The sequence below is a fragment of the Sebastes fasciatus genome, chromosome 13, assembly GCF_043250625.1.
Source record: "Sebastes fasciatus isolate fSebFas1 chromosome 13, fSebFas1.pri, whole genome shotgun sequence".
Lineage (NCBI taxonomy): Eukaryota > Metazoa > Chordata > Actinopteri > Perciformes > Sebastidae > Sebastes > Sebastes fasciatus.
Window position 1 is genome coordinate 33,613,395 of NC_133807.1, and position 22,596 is coordinate 33,635,990.

Consider the following 22,596-nt stretch of genomic DNA (forward strand, 5'->3'; position numbering starts at 1 on the left):
CAGGTCATTTGAAAATAAATAAATATGCACAGTAATGAATAGCATTTATGTATTTGAAAAATTACTTATCTTCGTATTTTCAGCAATTATTTCCATATTTAATTAATTCCCAATTTATTTTTTTGCTTAAATTTATTACTAACCCTCTGTTTATTAGTTTCCCCATAGATGTTTACCATGGAAGTATCTATTACTATACTATTTAAAATGTCTAAACATATAATCCCATTATTTTTGTATTTTTCAGCATTTAATTTCATATTTAATTATTTCCCAGTTATATATATTTTATATTTGATATATTATATATATAAATAAATAAATATGTCTAAACATATAATCCTATTATTTTTGTATTTTCAACATTTAATTTCATATTTATTTTTTCCTAGTTATATATATTTTATATTTGATATATTATATATATATAAATAAATAAATAAAAGCCTCAATTATCAAATAAATGTGCAGGTCATTTGAAAATAAATAAATATATGCACAAAAATAAATAAAATGTAGACATTTGACAAATTACTTATTTTTTTATTAATTTAATTTCATATATAATTATTTACCAATTTATTCTTTTGTTTTAATGTATTTCTGTTTATGTATTTTCCCATGGATGTTTACCATTGAGGTGTCTATTACTGTACTATTTAAAATGTCTAAACATATAATCCTATTATCTTTGTATTTTTTCAGCATTTAATTTCATATTTAATTATTTCCCAATTTATTCTTTTGTTTACATTCATTTCAGTTGATTTATTTCCCTATTTATCAATTTCCCCACAGATGTTTATCATGGAAGAATCTCACAAAAATAAGTTTAGAATTGTACAATGATTGAAGAGCTTGTATATGTTTACTGTTTTTAAAATTGTCTAAACATAAATCCATTATCTTTGTATTTCCAGCATTTAATTTCATATTTAATTATTTCCCAATTTATTCTTTTGTTTACATTTATTTCAGTTTATTTATTTCCCCACAGATGTTTACCATGGAGGTATCTATTACTAAACTATTTAAATTATCTAAACATATGATCCCATTATCTTTGTATTTTCAGCATTTAATTAATTTTTTCTGTAAAACTATTTTGAATACAGGACGTATAATACAGTGTTTTAACACTGTGGTACTGAGACATAATAATATAATATATGAATATTATCTCACAGAGCAACTTCTGCTTTTATTATTTTCAATAACAGTAAAAAAGTAATAAGTACAGGTTATAGTACAGACACAAAAACAACTTTAGAATTGTACAATGATGGAAGGGCTCGTATATGTTTACTGTTAAAAATGTCCAAACATATAATCCCGTCATCTTTTATCGTCAGCATTTACAAATAAAGTGACTTTTTTACAAATAAAGTAACTAACGTACCAGCTGAGTGGTTTTACACGTATATAATAGAGGTTGTGAAATGACTCTAAGTCCAAACTTCGATGATGTCTCCGTCCTCCATGTCCAGCTGAGCCGGCGTCTGTCTGTCCGTCACTTTGCAGCCGTCGAAGTGGAAGCGGACCGTCCTCTGGGCGACGGTGGACATATTTGACAGGTACCGGGAGAAGACGGAGCCCAGCGGTGCGTCCTGAAACACACACACACAGGATATGACATCACTGCTGCTGAAACAAACAGAAAGCTGATGACGGAGGGAAGAAGAAGAGGAGCTACGAACTCTGTGCAGAGAGAACTCCTGAGAAGAGTCTCGGTCTTTGCTCTGCAGCCTCACGGTGATGCTGCCGCTGAAGTCGCCCGCACTTTTATCCTCCACTGCCATGACGACGCACTCTGCACAATAAACAGAAAAAAAGCACTTTGGTCCAGATTGAATCATCTCAACTACTGGATGAACTGTGATGAGTCATTTATGAATGGGCAACTCCGGGTCTGAAGCCGATGCTGAAATGTCTTAAACCTGCATTCTCTCTAGCAGCCAGCAGGGGGCGACTCCTCTGGTTCTATAGAAGTCTATGAGAAAAGGAGCCTACTTCTCTCTTGATTATTCACCTCAGTAAACATTGTAAACATGAGTTTATGGTCTCAGTCTCTAGTTTCAAGTCTTCTTCAGTACAGCATGATGTTCATTTAGTAAATGATGGTCCCATTTAGAGTCAGATAGACCATAAAGCAGGAGATGCTTTAGGGCGGGGCTACCTTGTGATTGACAGGTCGCTACCACGGCGTTGTCCGTGTTTTCCTGAATTGAATGTTTCTTCCACCTTTGTGTTTGCGTTGAGCGGTGTGGTCAAGAATTATGGTTTGGTGCCCTCTGGTGGTCTAATGAAGAAACTGCACCAGTTGACTTTAATACATGCACACTATACACTAAACAGGTCAATTATAAATACACAAAAAACTAATTGATGATTTATTCTATTAAACACATCTCAATATAACTAACAAGCTGGAGGAATCTATCAGACATCACAAGCTGTCAACATTATTAGAGCCCTGATCTCATTGCTGGTTTACAAAAGAACGTTCTTACAGTTGTCATGTGACGTCATGTGACCCACCTATGATGTCAGCGATGCCGAGGCCGAGCTCACCGACGGTGGAGTCCGTCGGAAGCTCCACTTCCTCCCTCATCAGCAGGAGGCAATGAGGAGGGACGTTTAGGACGACGGACAGCCGGGTCACCACGTCGCTTAAAGGCGTCGACTAAAAACAAACAAACAAACAAACCACGTGTCAGACAACACAAACGGGTGACATCATCATCACGCACTACTACTCAGAGCGGCGTCTCTGACGTTACACACCGACAGAACGGGGATCTTGTGGACGTCTGTCCGGCAGCGGATCTTGAGGGGGATCTCGCGGACCAACGAGCTGTGAGGAGAATCCTGAAGACTGGGGTTCTGGTTCACGATGAGGACGTCGTCGTCATCGTCGTCATCGTGCACCTCGACGGACTTCCTTCCCAGAGGTTCAGGAGACATGAGGGAGTTCACCGCCCGGAGCTTTCTGTCGATCTCGCTGAGGAACACAAACCACCGGTGTGAACCACTTTGAGCTCCATGACGTGCTATAAATACAATCATTAGTATCATATACAGAGAGAGAGAGAGAGAGAGAGAGAGAGAGAGAGAGAGAGAGAGAGCGAGAGCGAGAGCGAGAGCGAGAGCGAGAGCGAGAGTCACCTGATCTTCCTCTTGACCTGTCTGGACTGTTTCTGGACGGGACTCTCTGGAGGAGACGGGCAGCGGATGGCTGCTCTGAAACAAAAGGTGAGAAACGTGTTAAATTAAACGGTTATTAGAACCCTGCTGACTGGAGGAGGACGAGAGGGAAGTAACACCTGGAGAAGATCTGAGTTCAGAGCTGTGAATGAATGAATTTATCTGTTGTGAAGGAGACAATCTGATCACGATTTTGGATTCCCACAATTAAATGAACACCGTCGGCTGTGATGTTTAAAAAAGCGTGCTCTGTTTTGGCTTCACCTTTGGGGAGCGGTCATGCCTGTAGACTGTAAGTGGACGTAGTTGCTGTGACATCACCCATTGGTTGATGGACCGCCGTTTTCAAGCCTTGATTTCGGCCTTTTGGCCGTCGCCATCTTGGCTTTTGGCTGTAGCTATCTTGGTTTTAACCCGTCGCCATACTTGTTTTCGGCCGTTGCCATCTTGGTTTTTTGCAACCAGAGGTGACACTAGAGGGTGGCGCTAAGTGCAACCAAACGCTGAATAAGACATTTCTAGGCGACCAAAAAGATAATTAACTTTGATGAAGTGAAATCCCGAAGATGAAAACGGAGGTACTAGGACACGCTCTGTGAATAAAGACCAGTCTTATTTTGATACAAAGATTTGTACATCAGCAGAAATGTAGCCCAACATGGAAGATATAAATCGTGGTGAATAATCGGGATCTCAATATTGATCAAAGTAATCGTGATTATCATTTTGACCATAATCCTGCCGTCCTAATCTAAATGCAGATTTACATCCCACTTTTTTTTAACTACTTACGGTTGTGTTTTGTTCTGTACGTGTTCTGCTTCGTCCTCCTCAGAGTCACTGAGGGCGACGACGGCCGCCGCCGCTGCCGCCGGTCCTCGAGATGAAAACTGTGACCACAAACTGTCGTCCGCAGCGTCGTCTGTTCAGAGACACAAACAATCAGACGTACAGTATTAAAGCGACCCGACTCTCGTTCAACTCTTTCTGGGTTTTAACTCTTTCTGGGTTTTTCACCTCCGTTTTTACCTGAGATTTCCTTTTCACTGAACATGGCCGCCGTCGGCTTCATCTGCAGACTGCTGCTCACCTGAAAACAAAACCAGCTGATTCAGAGCGCACGTCGTCGCAGGTGGACAAACATTTAAAAACATCCAATATATCGTCACAAAGCTCTGGTCCTAAAACGTGAAATCACTGTTGTAGATACATGTAGATACATAGATTAAAAAATAAATATCTTATAATTAAAAAATAAAAAGCAAAAATAAATAAAGGCATTTAAATATTCATAAAAATAAATAAATAGCAAATAAATGCAAAAATAAAAAAATACATTTTGAAATTAATAAAAATTAATAAATATTTAAAACATAAATGCAAAAAAATAAGTAGATAGCAAATAAATGAATAAATAAATTCAAAAATAGATAAATTTAAAAATGTGTAAAAATAAAAAAATAAATAAAAAGGAAAATTAAACAGAAGCCTAAATAAATAAGGGAATTATTACAAAGATAAATAAATAAAGAAGCAAATATATAACAGAAATATCAATTCATGTCACATTTGATCAATTAATTAATTAATGGCTACATTTATTATCAAAATTATTTTTGCTGCATTTAGTTACATATTTATTTATTTATTTATTATTTATTTCGGTAGGTTCCGTCCCCCATAGAGTCAGCCTTCACTGACCGCTGGCGGTCTACCTTGTTGGAGTAAACGGGCACCGAGACGATAGCTGAAGGGTCGAGGATGCGTCTGCGTTTGGGTCGAGGCTTCGCAGCCAGCTGCTCACTGTCAGACACCTGAGAACAGACAGAGGCTTACATTAAGACATTAAGACACGCAATACATGTAGAGAAATATAAGTAATAATAATAAAAATAAGAAATGAGTATAAGAAATATGTACAAATATTTACATTAAGACATGCAATATATGTGGAGAAATATAAGTAAATAATAAAAATGAGAATATAAGAAATGTGTACAAATATTTATATAAAGACAAGCAATATATGTAGCGAAATAAGTAAATATGAAAATATAAGAATATTAGGAATATGTACAAATATTTACATATGTAGAGAAATATAAGTAAATAATAAAAATGAGAATATAAAAAAATATGTGCATTAGAGACATACAATATATAAAATACAACCACAGCACAAATAAGTAAATACAAAATGCTGAGAAGTGGGATCTATTAAGTGTATTAAATATATAATTTAATGCAATTATAGTATAAATATGAATTAAATAAGAATATTAAATGAAATGTACAGTATAAATGCAGTGTTAATGCCAGGGTATTACACAGTTGGATTATTGTACAGTCAGTAAAGAATACGTCTTAATAAAAAATAAAATTAATCTATAATAATACACCATCTGAACATGCAAAGTAACTAAAGCTGTCAGATAAATGTAGTGGAGTAAAAAGTACAATATTTACCTCTGAGATATGATGTCAGCTGACTCTTCCTACACATCACTCTTTTAATTACTTAGCCCTAGTTTCTCCTGTGTTATTTGTTTGTGGCGGTACTGAGTTCCCCAGACTTTAGTTGTTCAGTCAGAAGACTGAAAAACAGTTCCTATCCACATAATATAAAATAACATGCCTTCTTAATAACAATAATGAACAAATGCCTCTATATCAACAAACAATTAAGGAAACTGAAATATTGGTTTGTGTTTTTCCTTTTACCCTCCTTTAAAGTTTTCCCAAATAAAATACACTAAAAGAAATGGGTATAAAGGGTTTCATTGAAAATCAACAAATGAATAGAATACAAAAATACAGCCTGCAGGCATTAGGCTATTGTAAGGCAAGCCAGCTGTTGCACAAATAGCACCTAATCGTCCCAGTGCAGGTAACCCAATTGGTTGGCACTTAACTTGTTTCCCCAACTAGGAGTCAACACTCTCAACAAACAAAACACAAAGATCACAGAATCCCAAAAGGGCCCAAAACAGACCAGAGTTTCTGGTAAAGCTGATAACACATGTTGCATTGAGTGAAGGAGAGATCAGAATGACACTGGGTGTGCAGTTTCCCTCCTCTTTTAAGCCCTACAGAAAGGGCGTCGTTACCCCCTGATTGGTCAAGAGGGGAACCACCAAGCTGCTCTCAACTATCATTTAAGAGCCAGTCCCCACACCCTGCAACAGGTGAACTGAATAACCCTCTAATCACTCAGCAACTCAACCAGAAAAACACCAGGGAAAAGGGAAACAACAGCAAACACCAGAGAATTGGCAGCTGCCACAAGCTAGTATGATTTTGTGAGTGTATAGCGTCCTTGGGTTTCTGTAAGGCGCTGTATAAGTCCAATTTATTATTATTATTATTATTATTATTATAGATGTAGTGCAGGAAAATGGAAATACTCAAGTAAAGTACAAGTATCTCAAATGTATAGAAGTACAGTACCTGTCTAACTGTACTTCCTCTCCACCACTGCTACATGACCTGTACTAAGATGCTGAATAAACATAATATAATGACTGATCAGTGTATTTCCTGCAGGAGCTGAGAGCTAACGTTAACCAGCTCAAGCTGTTGTTTTTTAAACTATTCTTGTTATTCTACAGCTTTACAGATCCAGCTACAACGTGTTTAGTTTAGTTAACGTGGTTAAAGTGGTAGTTTAATAGTTTAATAGTCACCATCACAACAACAGAGAGTTTAAACTAAACCGAAACCAAAGGTCACCTGCTGCAGGCTTTTATTCTGAAGGGCTAACAGTAAGGTTAGCTAACCTCTGATGCTAATAAAGAGACACTTTAGAGGCACTTTAATCTGTTTCTGAGGCTTCACATCGAAACTATTCACTCTCTGCTAGTAGAGACTTTAATCACAGACACATTTCACCTGTTATTGTTGACTTAATTCACAGATTAAAGCTTGTTTTTAACCGTTAATCAGACACTCACCGTGTTAACCGCCTCAGCCATGATCCACTGCTGCTGCCTTCACGGACTGTGGGATATTCAGACACTCACCGTGTTAACCGCCTCAGCCATGATCCACTGCTGCTGCCTTCACGGACTGTGGGATATTCAGACACTCACCGTGTTACGTCCTGTGGGAAATATACTTTGCGCTCTCTGTCCCAAAAGCTTTGAAAAAAATTGTGGAAAGGGCTTTTTGCATATTCTGCACCCTCAGCCTGGAATTTGCTCCAAAATAACCAAAAAATCAAGGAGCTGGTATCATTAAATAATTTAAATTTTTTTTAATTTTTATCATTGCGTTATAAAGTGATTACAAAACAACTGAAGACATGTGCAGGGACATATATAAAAAAAGACCAAAATATATTATACAGAGAAAGACAAATTACAAAGTACAAAAACAAAACAAAACAAAACTAAGACAACACAAGGGGATGGAAGCAGGTTGAAGAATGTGTGTGTGTGTGTGTGTGTGTGTGTGCGTGCGTGTGTGTGTGTGTGTGATGTGGATAATGGGTGTGTGTTTGGCATTTAATGAGGCTAGATGGTCATATATGACATATATCTACTCTTAAACACATACAGACATCCTTCCTTTTATGTGTAGAGCACAGGGGGAGCAAAAACAAAACAAAAAGAAAATAAATGTGTAAAATATATATATATATATATATATATATATAATACAGTATATACACATACACATATATATTAATAATATAAATAATAATAAAGATGATGATGATGATGATGGTCATGATAATTATATCAATAAAAATAATACCAACACTTACAATAATAAGTGAGATAAATAAATAAATAAGTAAATAATAACAATAATAAAGAAAAAAAAATGTTTTAAGTTAATTCGAAGGTCATATATAATTATAACTGTGTATGTGTGTGTGGGTGGGCAGAAATGGATTAAAACATTGTTTAATCTAGATGAAGGCTTTAGAAGCAGACTCTGTGGCATGCCAATGTTTTCAGCTCCCTTGTTGTTCAGCTGAATCCCAGAAAAGTTCCTTCTTGTCCCCCATTTGTCTTCAGATAGTTCTCCTTTAATGCACATTTTAGTGCTTTTAGTATTTGTGAATTATATTTTATCTCTATTTGTGTCTGCGTCTGCAGTTTAGTGTTCTTGCTGCTGACCATCTCGGCCACGTCTCCCTTGGAAAAGAGGTTCTTAATCTCAACGGGACTAACCTGGTTCAATAAAGGTTTAATAAAAATAAATAAAATACTGAACACGGATGATTATGTTATTATGTTTATACATCCTCTTTGGCTACAGTACAGTTAATTTAGCAGTGTTGTAGTAGTTATTCAGGTACTGTACTTACGTATAATTTTGAGATACTTGTACTTTACTTGAGTATTTGAATATATATATTATACACTATATATATAATATATATATATTTACACTGAATATGAAATATATCTACTCTACCTATTTTACAAGTGCAATTACCTCTGTTTACATTACATCTATTTTATATTTTATATCTCTAGTGTAACACTTGTTTATATTTATTTATTACATCTACTCTACCTGTTTTATTTGCTTTATAACTGTGTGTGTTTTACCTGTTATATGTTTATCTGCCTCGTTTAGTCTTGTCAAGTATTTGTTTTAAAGCACTGACCAGAAGTGGCAGCTGTGAATCTGGTTGTATTTAATAGGACGACAATAAAGCTTTCTATTCTATTCTCCATTTCCATTTTTCTGCACGACATCTCAGAGGTAAATATTGTTCTTCTTACTCCACTACATTTATCTGACAGCTTTAGTTACTTTGCAGATTCAGATGGTTTATTATAGATTCATTTCATTTTTTTATTAAGACGTATTTTTTTTACTGACTGTACAATAATTTGTGCAATAAATCAACAGTGTAATATCCTGGCATTAATACTGCATTTATACTGTACATTTCAATTAATATTCTTATTTAATTAATATCTATACTATAATTGCATTTATATATTCAATACACTTAATAGATCCCACTTCTCAGTATTTTGTATTTACTTATTTGCACTGTGGTTGTATGTTTTATATTGTATGTCTCTAATGCACATATTTCTTATATTCTTATTTTTATTATTTACTACATTTATCTACATATATTGCATGTCTTAATATAAATATTTGTACACATTTCTTTTATTCTCATATTATTTACTTATATTTCTCTACATATATTGCATCTCTTAATGTGAATATTTGTTCACATTTTATTATAATTATTTACTTACATCACTCTACATATGTAAGTATTTGTACATATTTCATATATTCAAATTTTCTATTATTTACTTCTATTATATATAACGCGTCTTGAGATAACTTCTGTTGTGATTTGACGCTATACAAAAATTAATTGAATTGAATTGAATATTCTCATTTTTATTATTTACTTATATTTCTCTACATATTTTGTGTTATATATTGTAGCATTATGTACATAACTCACACTGATTACTGATTAGGAACATACATATATGTAAATTGATTGTAATGTACAATGTTGGATTATGTGATTTTAAGGTCTGCAAACTAGCTACGGCTAGAAGTCTTAAGTAATATGTACATTTGAAATAATGTCATATATAATTGAATTAGCTCATTTATCTCAACACAGAGAGCTCAGATGTGGGACATGAAGAAGAAGTGATGTTTGGACCCATAAAATGATTCATACATTTTTATTAAATCACATTATTTTGTAATTAGTATTTTTGATGTGAAGATGGGTGATAATAACACTGCGTGTATATATTTATCAAAATGTCATTGCTGGGACTTAAAAATGCCCGAAGCTGCAGAAACACCCTAAAACATCTGTTCAGGTTGTTTCAGTCTCCATACTGACTGACTGGGGTGTTTTTATTATAACTTTATTTTGTCTCTTTTCCTGAGTGGACACTGAACAGACTCAAAGCAGTCGGCGGTCGGCGGTCTGGATTTAGGACACAGCTTTTAGTTCACATGTCTTGGTGGTGATTTTGACATTTAAGAGGTGTTGAGCATTAAACCATCTGTTATTGTGTCTTTGATTGACTTAATGCCGTTTCCCAGCTCGGCTCCAAGACTCTAATGTCACATTCACACCAAGAGCGAAGCGAAAATTTGCCTCGCTTAACTCGCGCCAGTTGGACCGCCGGTATCATCTGTGTTCTCGACGCGCCGGAGAGGAGGAGGAGCCTGTCTCCATGGATACCAACAACTTCTCCTTCCTCCATCAACCATGGAGGCAATAACCTCTGTAGCTGCTTTGTACATGTTGATGTCAGAAAACCAAACGCCGTCGTGTCTGGGTTCATAACGTCACCTGGCGGCGAGCTGTATTCACATAAAGTGACATCACACTGACTGTATCCAGCAGCTACACGTCTCTACTGCGGTATGAACCCAAAATAAACAGATTGTGCTGTGATTTAATATCAATAAACAGATCAAAATGATGCTGGAATAACTACATGATGATGCTGATTAGTAAAAACTGTGAATTCATGCTTTGTCAGGTCTGTTACCATGACGACACGCAGACAACTTTTAAAATGCATGTTTTCTGAATGGAGTCTGGATGGATCAGTGCCAGACTATGCAGCTGCTCCATCAACACACAACATGAAGTCTTCTAGGCATAAAAACGGCAATTTGCATCGCCCGGTGTGAATTTGCATCTCTTCGCCTCTTTGCATTGACTCGCATCGTGCAAAACTTCGCTTCGCGCTTGGTGTGAACGCACCACTAGAAGATTACACCCTTCCATGACCAGTCAGTGGATCAGAACCTGCTCCAAGAGATTTGAAACACAAACACGAGAGAGTCTACTTTGAGTTTTGACACGTTTTCATACAAAAATCAGCGCAATTTCAAAATATAACAACGCTCCCAGACGGGCTTCAACTTCGTCCTTCATGTCCGGACATCCAGTCAGCGGTCACTTCTTCTTGTTCTCTTTGCAGGCGACCACGTAGCGCTGAGCCACGTTGAGCGGCGGGGAGTAACCGTCGGCGTACGACGTGTCCTCGAACAGCACCGAGTAGTCGTCCTGAGGCTGCAGACAAACAAACACATGCTGAGGTTAGCGAGGGAGGAACATCATCTTCCTCACCAGATTCACACGTGAAGAAACACAAACAAACAGAAGCAGAACTCAGGATTAGGTTCTGGATCTGGTTGTGAGTTTCTTGTGTGCACAGACGTTGTGGAGTCGTCAGCTCTGAACAGACTGTAGATCTATAATAAGCAGAGCGGGGCTGTGTTACTGTCATCAGGCCACGCCGACTACAAGAAATACAGAATACTTTGTCCACTTTGTGAATACAATAGGCCGAAAGTTGTCTTTGGTTTACATGATAGTTTATTTATTGGATTAAATCCAAAGTTTGATCCATCCATCCTCTGAATGCTCTAGGTCTCTAGTCTGATCCATCCATCCTCTGAATGCTCTAGGTCTCTAGTTTGATCCATCCATCCTCTGAATGCTCTAGGTCTCTAGTCTGATCCATCCATCCTCTGAATGCTCTAGGTCTCTAGTTTGATCCATCCATCCTCTGAATGCTCTAGGTCTCTAGTCTGATCCATCCATCCTCTGAATGCTCTAGGTCTCTAGTTTGATCCATCCATCCTCTGAATGCTCTAGGTCTCTAGTTTGATCCATCCATCCTCTGAATGCTCTAGGTCTCTAGTCTGATCCATCCATCCTCTGAATGCTCTAGGTCTCTAGTTTGATCCATCCATCCTCTGAATGCTCTAGGTCTCTAGTCTGATCCATCCATCCTCTGAATGCTCTAGGTCTCTAGTTTGATCCATCCATCCTCTGAATGCTGTAGGTCTCTAGTCTGATCCATCCATCCTCTGAATGCTCTAGGTCTCTAGTTTGATCCATCCATCCTCTGAATGCTGTAGGTCTCTAGTCTGATCCATCCATCCTCTGAATGCTCTAGGTCTCTAGTTTGTGTCTGTAAAGTTTCATGAGGCTGTGATTATCCTAGAGGTCACCACAGGTCATTTTATACAGTGAGGTCAATGAAATGTCTCCTATGATGTCCCTCTGTGTAACATTTGTGTACTCAGATAAATGTGAATGTTCTGGGAAAGCACACACTGTTCTAGTTTAGATACATTTCTTATCATCCTCACACCTGCACTCTGCTAAAACTAGCTAATCTCAAGTAACTCTTTTTATGAACAGACAATGCTTTCACTCAGAAGCAGGGTGGAAGGTCGGGCCACAAGGCGGGGAAGGCTAAACCAAGATTATAAAGAATGCTGTAGTGAGGGAGCTCTCTGTCTTTTACACGGACTTTGTCTGCTGTTTGGACCCAGATGCATTTGCTTAATAAATTGTAATTGCCTCTTGACTGAATGACCAGAGACTGTTTATTAAATCATTTCTCCGACAGCGTCTCACCCTGTGTGGAGGGGCGTGGATGAGGGCCCGGTAGAAGCAGGTGGTCTGGGGGTAGAGGGCCAGCACCAGCTGGTCCTTACTGAACAGGGCCTCTGGGTCCGTCTCTGGGTTGGCCTTCCACTGAGGCAGAGGGATGATCCTCCGTCTGCTCAGAGTGTGTCTCCTGATCACACAAACACACAACGGCTGTTTAGAAACCACATTTAGAGCTGGAAGAGGATTTATTATCATCGTTACATCCGGCTCGCTCTCTACTCCTTCATTTAGAGAACACAGGAACTGGAGTATACAAAGGTCTTATTTCATAATTAAGAGTTAGGCAATAAAGAAAAAGAAATAAAGAAATAATAGATAAAGAGAAGAAGAAAATGATGCTCACTCTTTGCCCTCTTCATCAATGTCGTCCACTTCATACCTGCAGAGACAGAGAGGTGAAGACATGTCAACATGAGGGACGACGTCGGACCGTGGGACACGATGAGCGAGAATAAAGTCATATCATAAAGTAGTAATGTTACCTGCTATTTTCTTTTTTTCTCGTAAACTTCCGACTTTATTCTGTAAATCTCAGATGTTTTTTCCCTCAATGTGGTCCTAATACTCCGTAGTACATTTGCTCTTTGGCCCTCACTGCATTAGACTTATATACTATATACTCATAAATACACCAATAATATTAAATAATATGATTATTTATGATGTAAAACTCGGATGCTTTAAGTACATTTTGTTGAGAATACTTGTGTACTTTGAATGCAGGAGTATTTGTGAATACTTGCTCCCCTGTGGTGACGGTGTGTGTGATGTTCTCACTTGTTGGTGGAGTGGTTGTAGCTGACCACCTCAGCCAGGATCCACTGCTCGTCTCCGTCCACGGCCTTCACCCTCGCCGCCACCTTGTCGCCCTGTTTGGCCACGTAGTCGCTGCTGGCCGGCGTCGCCCCGCACAGAGGAGGCGGGCTGATACAGAGAACGACGAAGAGGAGAAGGAGGAGAAGTACTTCGTTATTTCAACGTGTACCACTTTAGAGCAGCTTCGGACAAAAATCAGACACCTGGATCAGGTGTTCACAGACCACAGGATCTACTCCAGGCAGTATGATCCGGTATCTCAAGGTCCAGTTTTATGAAATAAAGGTTTGTAAACGCACTCACTGAGTTGCCAGTTTATGGCGCTACAATCCAGTAAAAACAGCAATAACTCCTCCCTGTGGTGTGTGATGAAGCCTGCAGGGTTTAATAATGTGGGAACTGTGTGTGTCTACAGCGACTGTACCTCTCGCCTGGCTTGCCGATCCACAGAGGGAGCGTCATGGCCGACTGCTGGAGGAGCGTCATCAGGACGCCTCGCCTCATCGTCTTCCTGGGGGGGTCGCTGTCGCTGTAAACTCCTGCCATCTTAGCGGCTGTAAAAAAAAAAAGGAAACATATTCAGATCTGAATCCGTTGCAGAGATCCTGCTGTAGACGGTTTCAATATGTCACGTACCTATTCTCCTCTCCTCCAACAAAGACTTGATCTCTGCGATCTTATCGAGAGCGTGACGCAGGATGCTGTGAGGAATAAAAGAAAGAAGAGAACAAAGAGCGTTGAGAGTGTGAACTCTAAAGCTGTGTTCAGACAAAGAGTGAAGCGACTTTGAATCAGACCGCCAGGATCATTTGTGTTCATTCGCTCTAGACCAGGGGTCAACAACCTGCGTCTCTTTAGCCCCAATTTGCATTACCTGGCGCAAAATTCACGTCTCTTTGCACTGACTTTGTATGTGATTGTGCCGCGTGTAAACTTGGCGTTGCTCCTGGTGTGAACGCACCATAACACCTGGACAGAGACGCTCGTGGCAGCATGAATGAAATCTGGACATCTCAAAACAAACTGACGATTTGATTTCAATGTTTCTTGTTGTTTATGTGGATGTTACGCCTTCATGGTGGCGGTGAATATTAATATCCAGCAATTGATTTTATTGTGAAGAATATAAGAAATGAAACGTGTTTAACCACCGTTTTACAGCCGTGTTTACACACGCCTTCAAGCAGGCAGCTCTGTTTGTCATGGAGATGAAAATCCCTGCCGTGCTGGGCTGACGGGCCGAGTCAAACCGAGGCGAGGTGAGCCAAGCCAGCACACGTGTATGTAAAAACCCTAAAAGTGTCGACTCACCTGCACTCTGCCTCAGCGTCGGCTTTGGCCGTGGTGTACAGTCCTCTCAGCTTGGTCCGGTAGTACGGGGACGCTGAAGGAGACACAGGAACAAGACAAAATGTAGAAGAGCAACTGGTAACCAGCTAGAAAAGCAGTGTGTGTGTTTTGTAAATAGAAAAAGAGTTCACAATGTGGTGACTGACTTTTGTTTTCCGTCTGCATCCTCTCGTGTGTTTTCTGAATGTTGAGCAGATTGTGTTCGCTGCGTGACCTCTCCTCCTGAAAACACAGACATGATTATTTAGATCCAAACATTTAACCCCTTTAATCAGTGTTTAATAACTATCGACCAATGCTACTGACTTACCTGAGTCTGTTTGATGAGCTGATGGAGCTCTGTGAGCAGCTCGGCAATCTTGGTATCGGCTGACATGTCTGTACCTTCAAGGTTTTAGCATTCAGATAAGAGTCTTGTTAGAACACCGTTGATACAAAACCCCATCAAGAAATCTGTCATTTTAAAGGCACAGCTTCTGATAGAATAATGACTGGAAGCAGCTAGTAGGACCAAAACAAAGTGTTATAAATGTTAACACTGCATTAATGGCACATTGGGTGAAAGCCGAATAATGAAGTGGATGATACTGGTTTTGATTAATGTGCTACTATGTCTTTATATCTCCTGAATAACAAGGTATCTCTGAATTTACATATTTCTGAATGGAGTTTGGTTTTAAGTGATGGAGCTCTGTGAGCAGCTCGACAATCTTGGTATCGGCTGACATGTCTGTACCTTCAAGGTTTTAGCATTCAGATAAGAGTCTTGTTAGAACAGCTTTGATACAAAACCCCATTAAGAAATCTGTCATGTTAAAGGCACAGCTTCTGATAGAATAATGACTGGAAGCAGCTAGTAGGACCAAAACAAACTGGTATAAATGTTGTATTATATTAAAATGGTACATTGGATGAAAGCCGAATAAAGAAGTGGGCTATCCCGAGTTTGAATAATGTCTTATTACAGTTTTATATCTCCAGAATAACAAGGTATCTCTGAATTGAGTGATTTCTGAATGGAGTTTGGTGTAAACTCTGATTGTAAACAAACAGCTCGTAATGAGGATAAAGAGACAACTAGCATTTTGGGTTCAAACGACGGGAAAATACACAACTTTGTTTCAATAAAACTAGTTAAAATGTTCAGGCTACCTTTTAATAATGATATAAATGAGTCAGGTAACATTGTGCTCCTTTAGGCTAACTGTTAGCTCTCTGAGTTAGCATGGTTAATAAACTGTGAGATTTGTTTTCATGCAACAGAAACATCAGCTGAACATATTTCCACGTGTATAACTTAATAAACTCGCTGTGCTTTAACCTTTCCTCCACCAACATGAAGATGAACTCACCGTGTTTCTGTTGTTTACTGTCGACTAGCTGCTAGCTGCTAGCTGCTAGCTAACAACACACATTAGCTGCTGTTGCTCCTTCTTCTTCGTTGGTGTTAGTTAGTGTTGAGTTGGCGAACCCGCTTCTCACAGCGCCACCAGCCGGACGGACCCGGAACTGCATGTTTCACACAGAAAAGATGAATTCTCTCAGTTTGTTGTTAACACAAGTACAATTTTGATTAAAAAACATTAACTGTCTCTGTAAATTATTATACTTTAAATTATTTATTTTTTAATTAAATATGCAGATATAATACTTTTCACTGATTTGTGAAAAAAATACAAGCAAGCTTTTTTATAACTATATATTTATAATTATAAAAACATCATTATAAAAAAGTATAATTCATATTTTTATATTTTAAATGTTACTATTATAATATTGTAATTATTAATTATTATATATTAGTAATATTTTTAATTACTGTTGTAGAATACTTTTACTTAAGTTATATTTTAAATGCAGGTATTTTACTTCTATTTTTTTTACTTTTTGTAGAATACTTTTACTTAATAATATTTTGAATGCAGGTATTTTACTTGTATTGTTTCTTACTGTTGTAGAATACTTTTACTTAAGTTATATTTTGAATGCAGGTATTTTAATTGTATTTTTTTTATTGTTGTAGAATACATTTACGTAAATAATATTTTGAATGCAGGTATTTTACTTGTATTGTTTCTTACTGTTGTAGAATACTTTTACTTCAGTAAATGATGTGAATACTTCCTCTGACAACATCCACTTGCACTATAGAGTAGATGTGAGTGCAGTAACCTGCAGCCAGATGAGCTTGTGGACCTACTGTAATCAAGCCTATTTTTACGTGCATGTTTTGCACATGTTGGAGGTACTTTGGCCGGCGCCAGATGTCACGTACAAACTGTGTCAGCAGATAAACATCCTGTGAATTAATGATTAATAATATCTGACCTAAATCCGAGTCTTTATCAATCAGTAGTTCATCGTTATCAATGTGAGATAAACACTTTTTAATAACCTTCAGAGAAACTTAATGAACTGCTTCCCACAGAGACTAATGTCTGGACATGGATAAAGAAAATAGATATAATCATAAATAAATAATAATTTATAATAATAACAATAACAATAATGATAATAACAATAATAATAATAATAATAATAATAATAATAATAAAAAATAAATAAATAATAAAAACATTGCACACATGGCCCATCAGTGTTTTAATATTTTCTAAGTATTTGTTTTATAATGTAAAATATTTAAACTGTTATGCATCTGAAGACATTCACGCGTGTTTCTGTATGATTATAGATAAATGATCCTGCCTTTAAAAACTATTTGGCACATTATAACTTTTACTGATATTTATTATAAGTTTAAAAACAAACAACAACATTACAAGTTTAAAAAAATTGTCTCTATTTTTAGCAAGTTGTAGAATATCTTAGAATGACGAGACACAAGTGTAAAGAGAATACAAATAAATAACAGAATAAATAAAAAAAAGAATAAACAAAAAATAAAGCTGCATTGAATTGAATCTTTTCATTTTTATTTTATTTATAAAAAGTTGGAGCTTTCTTGCTGAGAGTCTGATGTTCACGTTGACACCACGCTCACGTCTGTACGGTCGATATGAAGCAAAGAGACGAAACTCTGCTGTTTTTTTGACAACAGCTGCTGCCGCCATTTTGGACTGAAAACTCTTATTATATTTATAATATTTTAATTGTTCAACACAGGACATTTCAGTAGAATAAGACAATAAAACAGAAATAATATTGTTTTACTTTGGTACGTCTCTTTGTAGGCGGACGTTTTACTGGCGTCCGGTAGTCACTTTCAGTCCAAAATGGCAGAAGCATAGACTGGAAACAGGGGGAAACTGCTAGCATGGCTCTGTCCCCACCAGCAGCTCTGTAATTAATCAACACGTTATATATCTGCTTTGTTTTCTAGGATTAGTGTGTCAGGCTCTCCAGGAAATAGTAAACTGCTCCACCTCAATAATGAATAGCAGTCTGAGCCATGAAAGCTCCACAGCAGAACACCAGCAGGTTGATTATCAGGATTAAAGAGTAATATTATTATTCATTAAGCGTGAATAACCTTTAAAACTAGGTCAGAATACAGGACCATAAAGCTGATATCTTATCGGTGTGTACACTGCTGGGTGTGTTTCCTGAACAGACAGAACTGAGGGCAGAGCAGCACATGCTTCTGCAAATATTTACAGAACTGAGTCTGAGGAGGAGGAGGAGGAGAGGAGGAGAGGAGGAGGAGGGGAGAGGAGAAAGAGGAGGAGGAAGAGGAGGAAGAGAGGAGGAGAGAGGAGAAAGAGGAGGAGGAAGAGAGGAGGAGAGAGGAGGAAGAGGAGGAGGAGGAGGAGAGGAGGAGAGGAGAAGGAGAGAAACACAGAGAGAGAGATAAACACAACCAGAGCTCAGAGGAAACACCCTGAATAACAGGAGCTGCTGCTGAGGTTTCATAAAACAGCAGAAATGTGAATGGAGTCTGGTTGGTTCTCTCAGAGACTGAAAACTGTTTTGACTCACTGGAACGTTCTTCACACAGTCATGAGAGGAGAATGAGGAGGAAGAGAGGGGGACGAGAGGAGGAGGAGGTAGGAAGAGAGGAGGAGGGAGGAAGAGAGGAGGAGAGAGGAGGAAGAGGGGAGGAGGAGGAAGAGGGGAGGAGGAGGAGGGGAGAGGAGAAAGAGGAGGAGGAAGAGAGGAGGAAGAGAGGAGGAGAGAGGAGAAAGAGGAGGAGGAAGAGAGGAGGAAGAGAGGAGGAGAGAGGAGGAAGAGGAGGAGGAAGAGAGGAGGAAGAGAGGAGGAGAGAGGAGGAAGAGGAGGAGGAAGAGAGGAGGAAGAGAGGAGGAGAGAGAAGGAAGAGGAGGAAGAGAGGAGGAGAGAGGAGGAGGGGAGAGGAGGAAGAGGAGGAAGAGGAGGAGGAAGAGGAGGAAGAGAGGAGGAGAGAGGAGAAAGAGGAGGAGGAAGAGAGGAGGAAGAGAGGAGGAAGAGAGGAGGAGAGAGGAGGAAGAGGAGGAGGAAGAGAGGAGGAAGAGAGGAGGAGAGAGGAGGAAGAGGAGGAGGAAGAGAGGAGGAAGAGAGGAGGAGAGAGAAGGAAGAGGAGGAAGAGAGGAGGAGAGAGGAGGAGGGGAGAGGAGGAAGAGGAGAAAGAGAGGAGGAAGAGGAGGAAGAGAGAAAAACAAGTTAAAAACTCAAAAACACAACAAAATGTGAATGGTGTCTGGTTGGTTTTCTCTGAGACTGAAGAGTGTTACGACTCAGTGGAATGTTCTTCACACAGTCATGAGAGGAGGAGGAGGAAGAGAGGGGGAAGAGAGGAGGAGGAAGGGAGGAGGAAGAGAGGAGGAGGAGGAGGAAGAAGAGAGGAGGAAGAGAGGAGGAGGAAGGGAGGAGGAGAGAAAACTAGTTAAAACTGCAGATGAAAGGAAACATGAGCTGCTGCAGCGTTTTCATAAAACAGCAGAGATGTGAATGGAGTCTGGTTGTTTCTCTCTGAGCCTGAAGACTGTTTATTACTCAGTGGAACGTTCTTCAGTCAGTCAGCTGTTTATTTAAAGGAGAACGTCCTGATGATGTGAACTGAGACACATTATGAGTAAATAATAAAGTCATGAGACGATGACTCAACTCTTCATACAGTCAGATAAACAAACTTTACTCAGGACTTTACAACTCAAACAGCCCTCATAAACCGCTGTTATGTTTGATTATAATGATTATTGGTTATAATAGGCTTGTATACATATATTGACATATATATATACTTTACTTTTAAAGAGTGTGTTTTTCCTCCCAGCTGTGTTGGTGGGTTCAGAGACTAAAAGCAGATGATGGTGGAGAGATGAAGGCCTGTAATTATGATGACGTCTGGATGAGTGGAGCTTAAACTCAGAGAGTGACCGGACTTTTCCTTCTGCTGTTAGAAACCATGTTTGTGTTTACAGCTGCACCAGGATACATCTTCTTATGTTAAAACTCTTGTATCATCAGGCTGAATATATATATATATAACAAAATGTATAAAATATAATACATTTAAATAACACATTATAAAAAATATATAATAAATAAATAAGATATAAAAGTATAAAGCAGTTTCAGACAACAGACAGAAAGAAAAAGAAAAGTGTACCTGTTTAGAGAGAATAGGCTATTACAAATCATATGCTTATATAATATATATACATTTATAAATATATACATATAAATGTATAAATAAATATAATAATAAATATATAAAATATATTTGAATAATACATTATGGTATAATATAATATATAATTTATTATAAATATAATGAATAAATAAAATAAATTATAAGTATAAGTATATAAATTATATATACATATTTATGAATACATATAATAATACTAATAAATTAAAATAATAAATTAAAATAATTTATTATATAATAAAATAAAATAAATTTGATAAAATATAAAAAATATTTAAATAATTTACTATATAGTAAAATTTCATAAATTAATAAAATAAATATACAATTAATACATATATATAGATTTAATATATAAAATAAATTTGAATAACAAATTATGATATAATATAATATATAATTTACTATAAATATAACGAATAAATAAAATAAATATGTAAGTATATAAATAATATATACATATTTATGAATAAATATAATAACAATAAATTCAATAAATTAAAATAATAAATTGAAATAATTTATTATATAATAAAAAAATAATTTTGATGAAATATAAAAAATATTTAAATAATTTACTATATAATAAAATATAATATATTAATAAAATAAATATATAATTAATATATGTATATATATATATATATATATATATATATATATATATATATATATACATATATAAGTTTCAAGTTTACGTGTCTCTCCATGTTTTCTCAGTTTTGAGCTTGTTGCAGATTTAAATCTCCTGTAATATTATTTTAAGTTTCAGACTGAAGTGTTTATTCTGATCGTTAATGTTAATTTCAATGTGGCCGTGCACGTGTTCACTTTCTCTGTGCACTTTTACTCTCTGACAAGTTCAGTCCAAAGTTTGTTTTAGAATAAAATGTCACGAGGTGTTTGACAATGATTAGATAAGATAACAACACACACACACACACACACACACACACACACACACACACACACACACACACACACACATACACACACACACACTGGGCAGACGGAGGTCATGTGACTGGCGTGGACACTGAATGAGGTCAGGGCTGCAGTCGGCGTGAAGCGAGCAGCTGCTGATAAACTCAGAAAAACACTGAAGGTCAGAGTCAAATGTAGGACGATAAACACCAGAGTCCATCCAATAAAACGTTGTTTTAACAAAACAGCAGAAAATAACATCATCGAGCAGAGTCACAACTCTCTCATCAGGTCACTGAGGTCACAGCGTTTCTATTCTATTCATGTGTTTCAGCTTTCACATTAACACATGGTGAAAAGAAAGCTAAAAATGAATAATATATATTAATTAAAAAGCATTTTTTCCATCATGTCAGGAGATAAAATTCACAAAAACGGAATAATAAATAATAAATAAAATGTGAAAAATCTATTTTTGACTACATTAAAATTCACTTTTGTCTACATTTGCGTCCTAAAAGACTTTTTTCTTAAAACAAGTGAAAAAATCTGCAAGCACAGTGAAAATATGTGAATCTATTCCCAACAGAAATCCTCTCTTTTAAATAATGTCAGAGTGTAAACACAGTTTGTGAATATAATGAAGCTGCTGCTCATTACAGTTTAGGATGCCGGGACGTTAATGGACCTATAACACCAGAACTAATACTAATGGGACTAAACTCTAAAATGTTATTCTGTGTTTTCACACATTTATCTGCTAAAACGATGCAATGATTTATATTCTTACAGGTTCAACTGACAGGTTCTATAATTTATATATATATATATATATATATATATATATATATATATATTATATATTTATTTTATCAATTTATTATATTTTATTATATAGTAAATTATTTTATTTTATTTATTTATTTATTATAAATTGTATATATTTTTCATTATATTTATTTATAAATATGTATATATATATACATTATATATTTATTTTATCAATTTATTATATTTTATTATATAGTAAATTATTTTAATTTATTTGATATTTTATCAAATGTATTTTATTTTATAATATAATAAATTATTTCAATTTATTATTATATTTATTTACAAATATGTATATAAATAATGTATATACTTACATATTCATTTTACTTTTACATTATATTTATAATACATTATATATTATATTGTATGATAATTTATTATTTTAATTTATTTTATATTATTATATTTATTTATAAATATGTATAGAAATAATTTATATACTTAT

General features: G+C 36.5%; 2 protein-coding genes across 4 annotated transcripts; both read right to left on the reverse strand.

Annotated features, from left to right (window-relative positions):
• Positions 1 to 1,176: 1,176 nt before the first annotated feature.
• Positions 1,177 to 7,293, reverse strand: nfatc2ip (nuclear factor of activated T cells 2 interacting protein). Its single transcript, XM_074657062.1, has 9 exons — positions 7,155 to 7,293; positions 4,920 to 5,018; positions 4,234 to 4,294; positions 3,997 to 4,126; positions 3,166 to 3,240; positions 2,785 to 3,001; positions 2,539 to 2,683; positions 1,698 to 1,810; positions 1,177 to 1,607 (listed from the first exon to the last, which is right to left on the reverse strand). The coding sequence occupies exons 1-9, from the start codon at positions 7,173 to 7,175 to the stop codon at positions 1,446 to 1,448; spliced, it is 1,023 nt and encodes a 340-aa protein (XP_074513163.1). The 5' UTR covers positions 7,176 to 7,293; the 3' UTR covers positions 1,177 to 1,445.
• A 2,578-nt stretch (positions 7,294 to 9,871) lies between these two features.
• Positions 9,872 to 16,315, reverse strand: sgf29 (SAGA complex associated factor 29). Of its 3 annotated transcripts, none has more exons than XM_074657067.1 (10): positions 16,159 to 16,315; positions 15,117 to 15,190; positions 14,953 to 15,028; positions 14,768 to 14,840; positions 14,093 to 14,157; positions 13,881 to 14,010; positions 13,418 to 13,564; positions 12,984 to 13,019; positions 12,605 to 12,767; positions 9,872 to 11,245 (listed from the first exon to the last, which is right to left on the reverse strand). In XM_074657067.1, exons 2-10 carry the CDS (start codon positions 15,180 to 15,182, stop codon positions 11,129 to 11,131), a joined length of 873 nt encoding a protein of 290 aa, XP_074513168.1. In that variant the 5' UTR covers positions 15,183 to 15,190; positions 16,159 to 16,315; the 3' UTR covers positions 9,872 to 11,128. The 3 variants fall into 3 exon arrangements, with proteins under 3 accessions (XP_074513168.1, XP_074513166.1, XP_074513167.1); XM_074657065.1 differs by having other exon boundaries at positions 16,139 to 16,315; XM_074657066.1 differs by having other exon boundaries at positions 16,104 to 16,315.
• Positions 16,316 to 22,596: the final 6,281 nt, after the last annotated feature.

What these genes read in the sequence shown, in the direction of transcription:
- nfatc2ip (XM_074657062.1), bottom strand. Translation starts at nt 7,175, where the DNA reads ATGGCTGAGGCGGTTAACACG. An exon ending in ACAAGATCCCCGTTCTGTCG is followed by an intron (nt 2,684 to 2,784) that starts GTGTGTAACGTC and finishes GTTTGTTTTTAG; the next exon opens with TCGACGCCTTTAAGCGACGT. An exon ending in CGGCATCGCTGACATCATAG is followed by an intron (nt 1,811 to 2,538) that starts GTGGGTCACATG and finishes TTTATTGTGCAG; the next exon opens with AGTGCGTCGTCATGGCAGTG.
- sgf29 (XM_074657067.1), bottom strand. Translation starts at nt 15,182, where the DNA reads ATGTCAGCCGATACCAAGATTGCCGAGCTGCTCACAGAGCTCCATCAG. An exon ending in ATCGGCAAGCCAGGCGAGAG is followed by an intron (nt 13,565 to 13,880) that starts GTACAGTCGCTG and finishes TCTCTGTATCAG; the next exon opens with CCCGCCTCCTCTGTGCGGGG. An exon ending in TCCACGCCCCTCCACACAGG is followed by an intron (nt 11,246 to 12,604) that starts GTGAGACGCTGT and finishes GTTTGTCTGCAG; the next exon opens with CCTCAGGACGACTACTCGGT.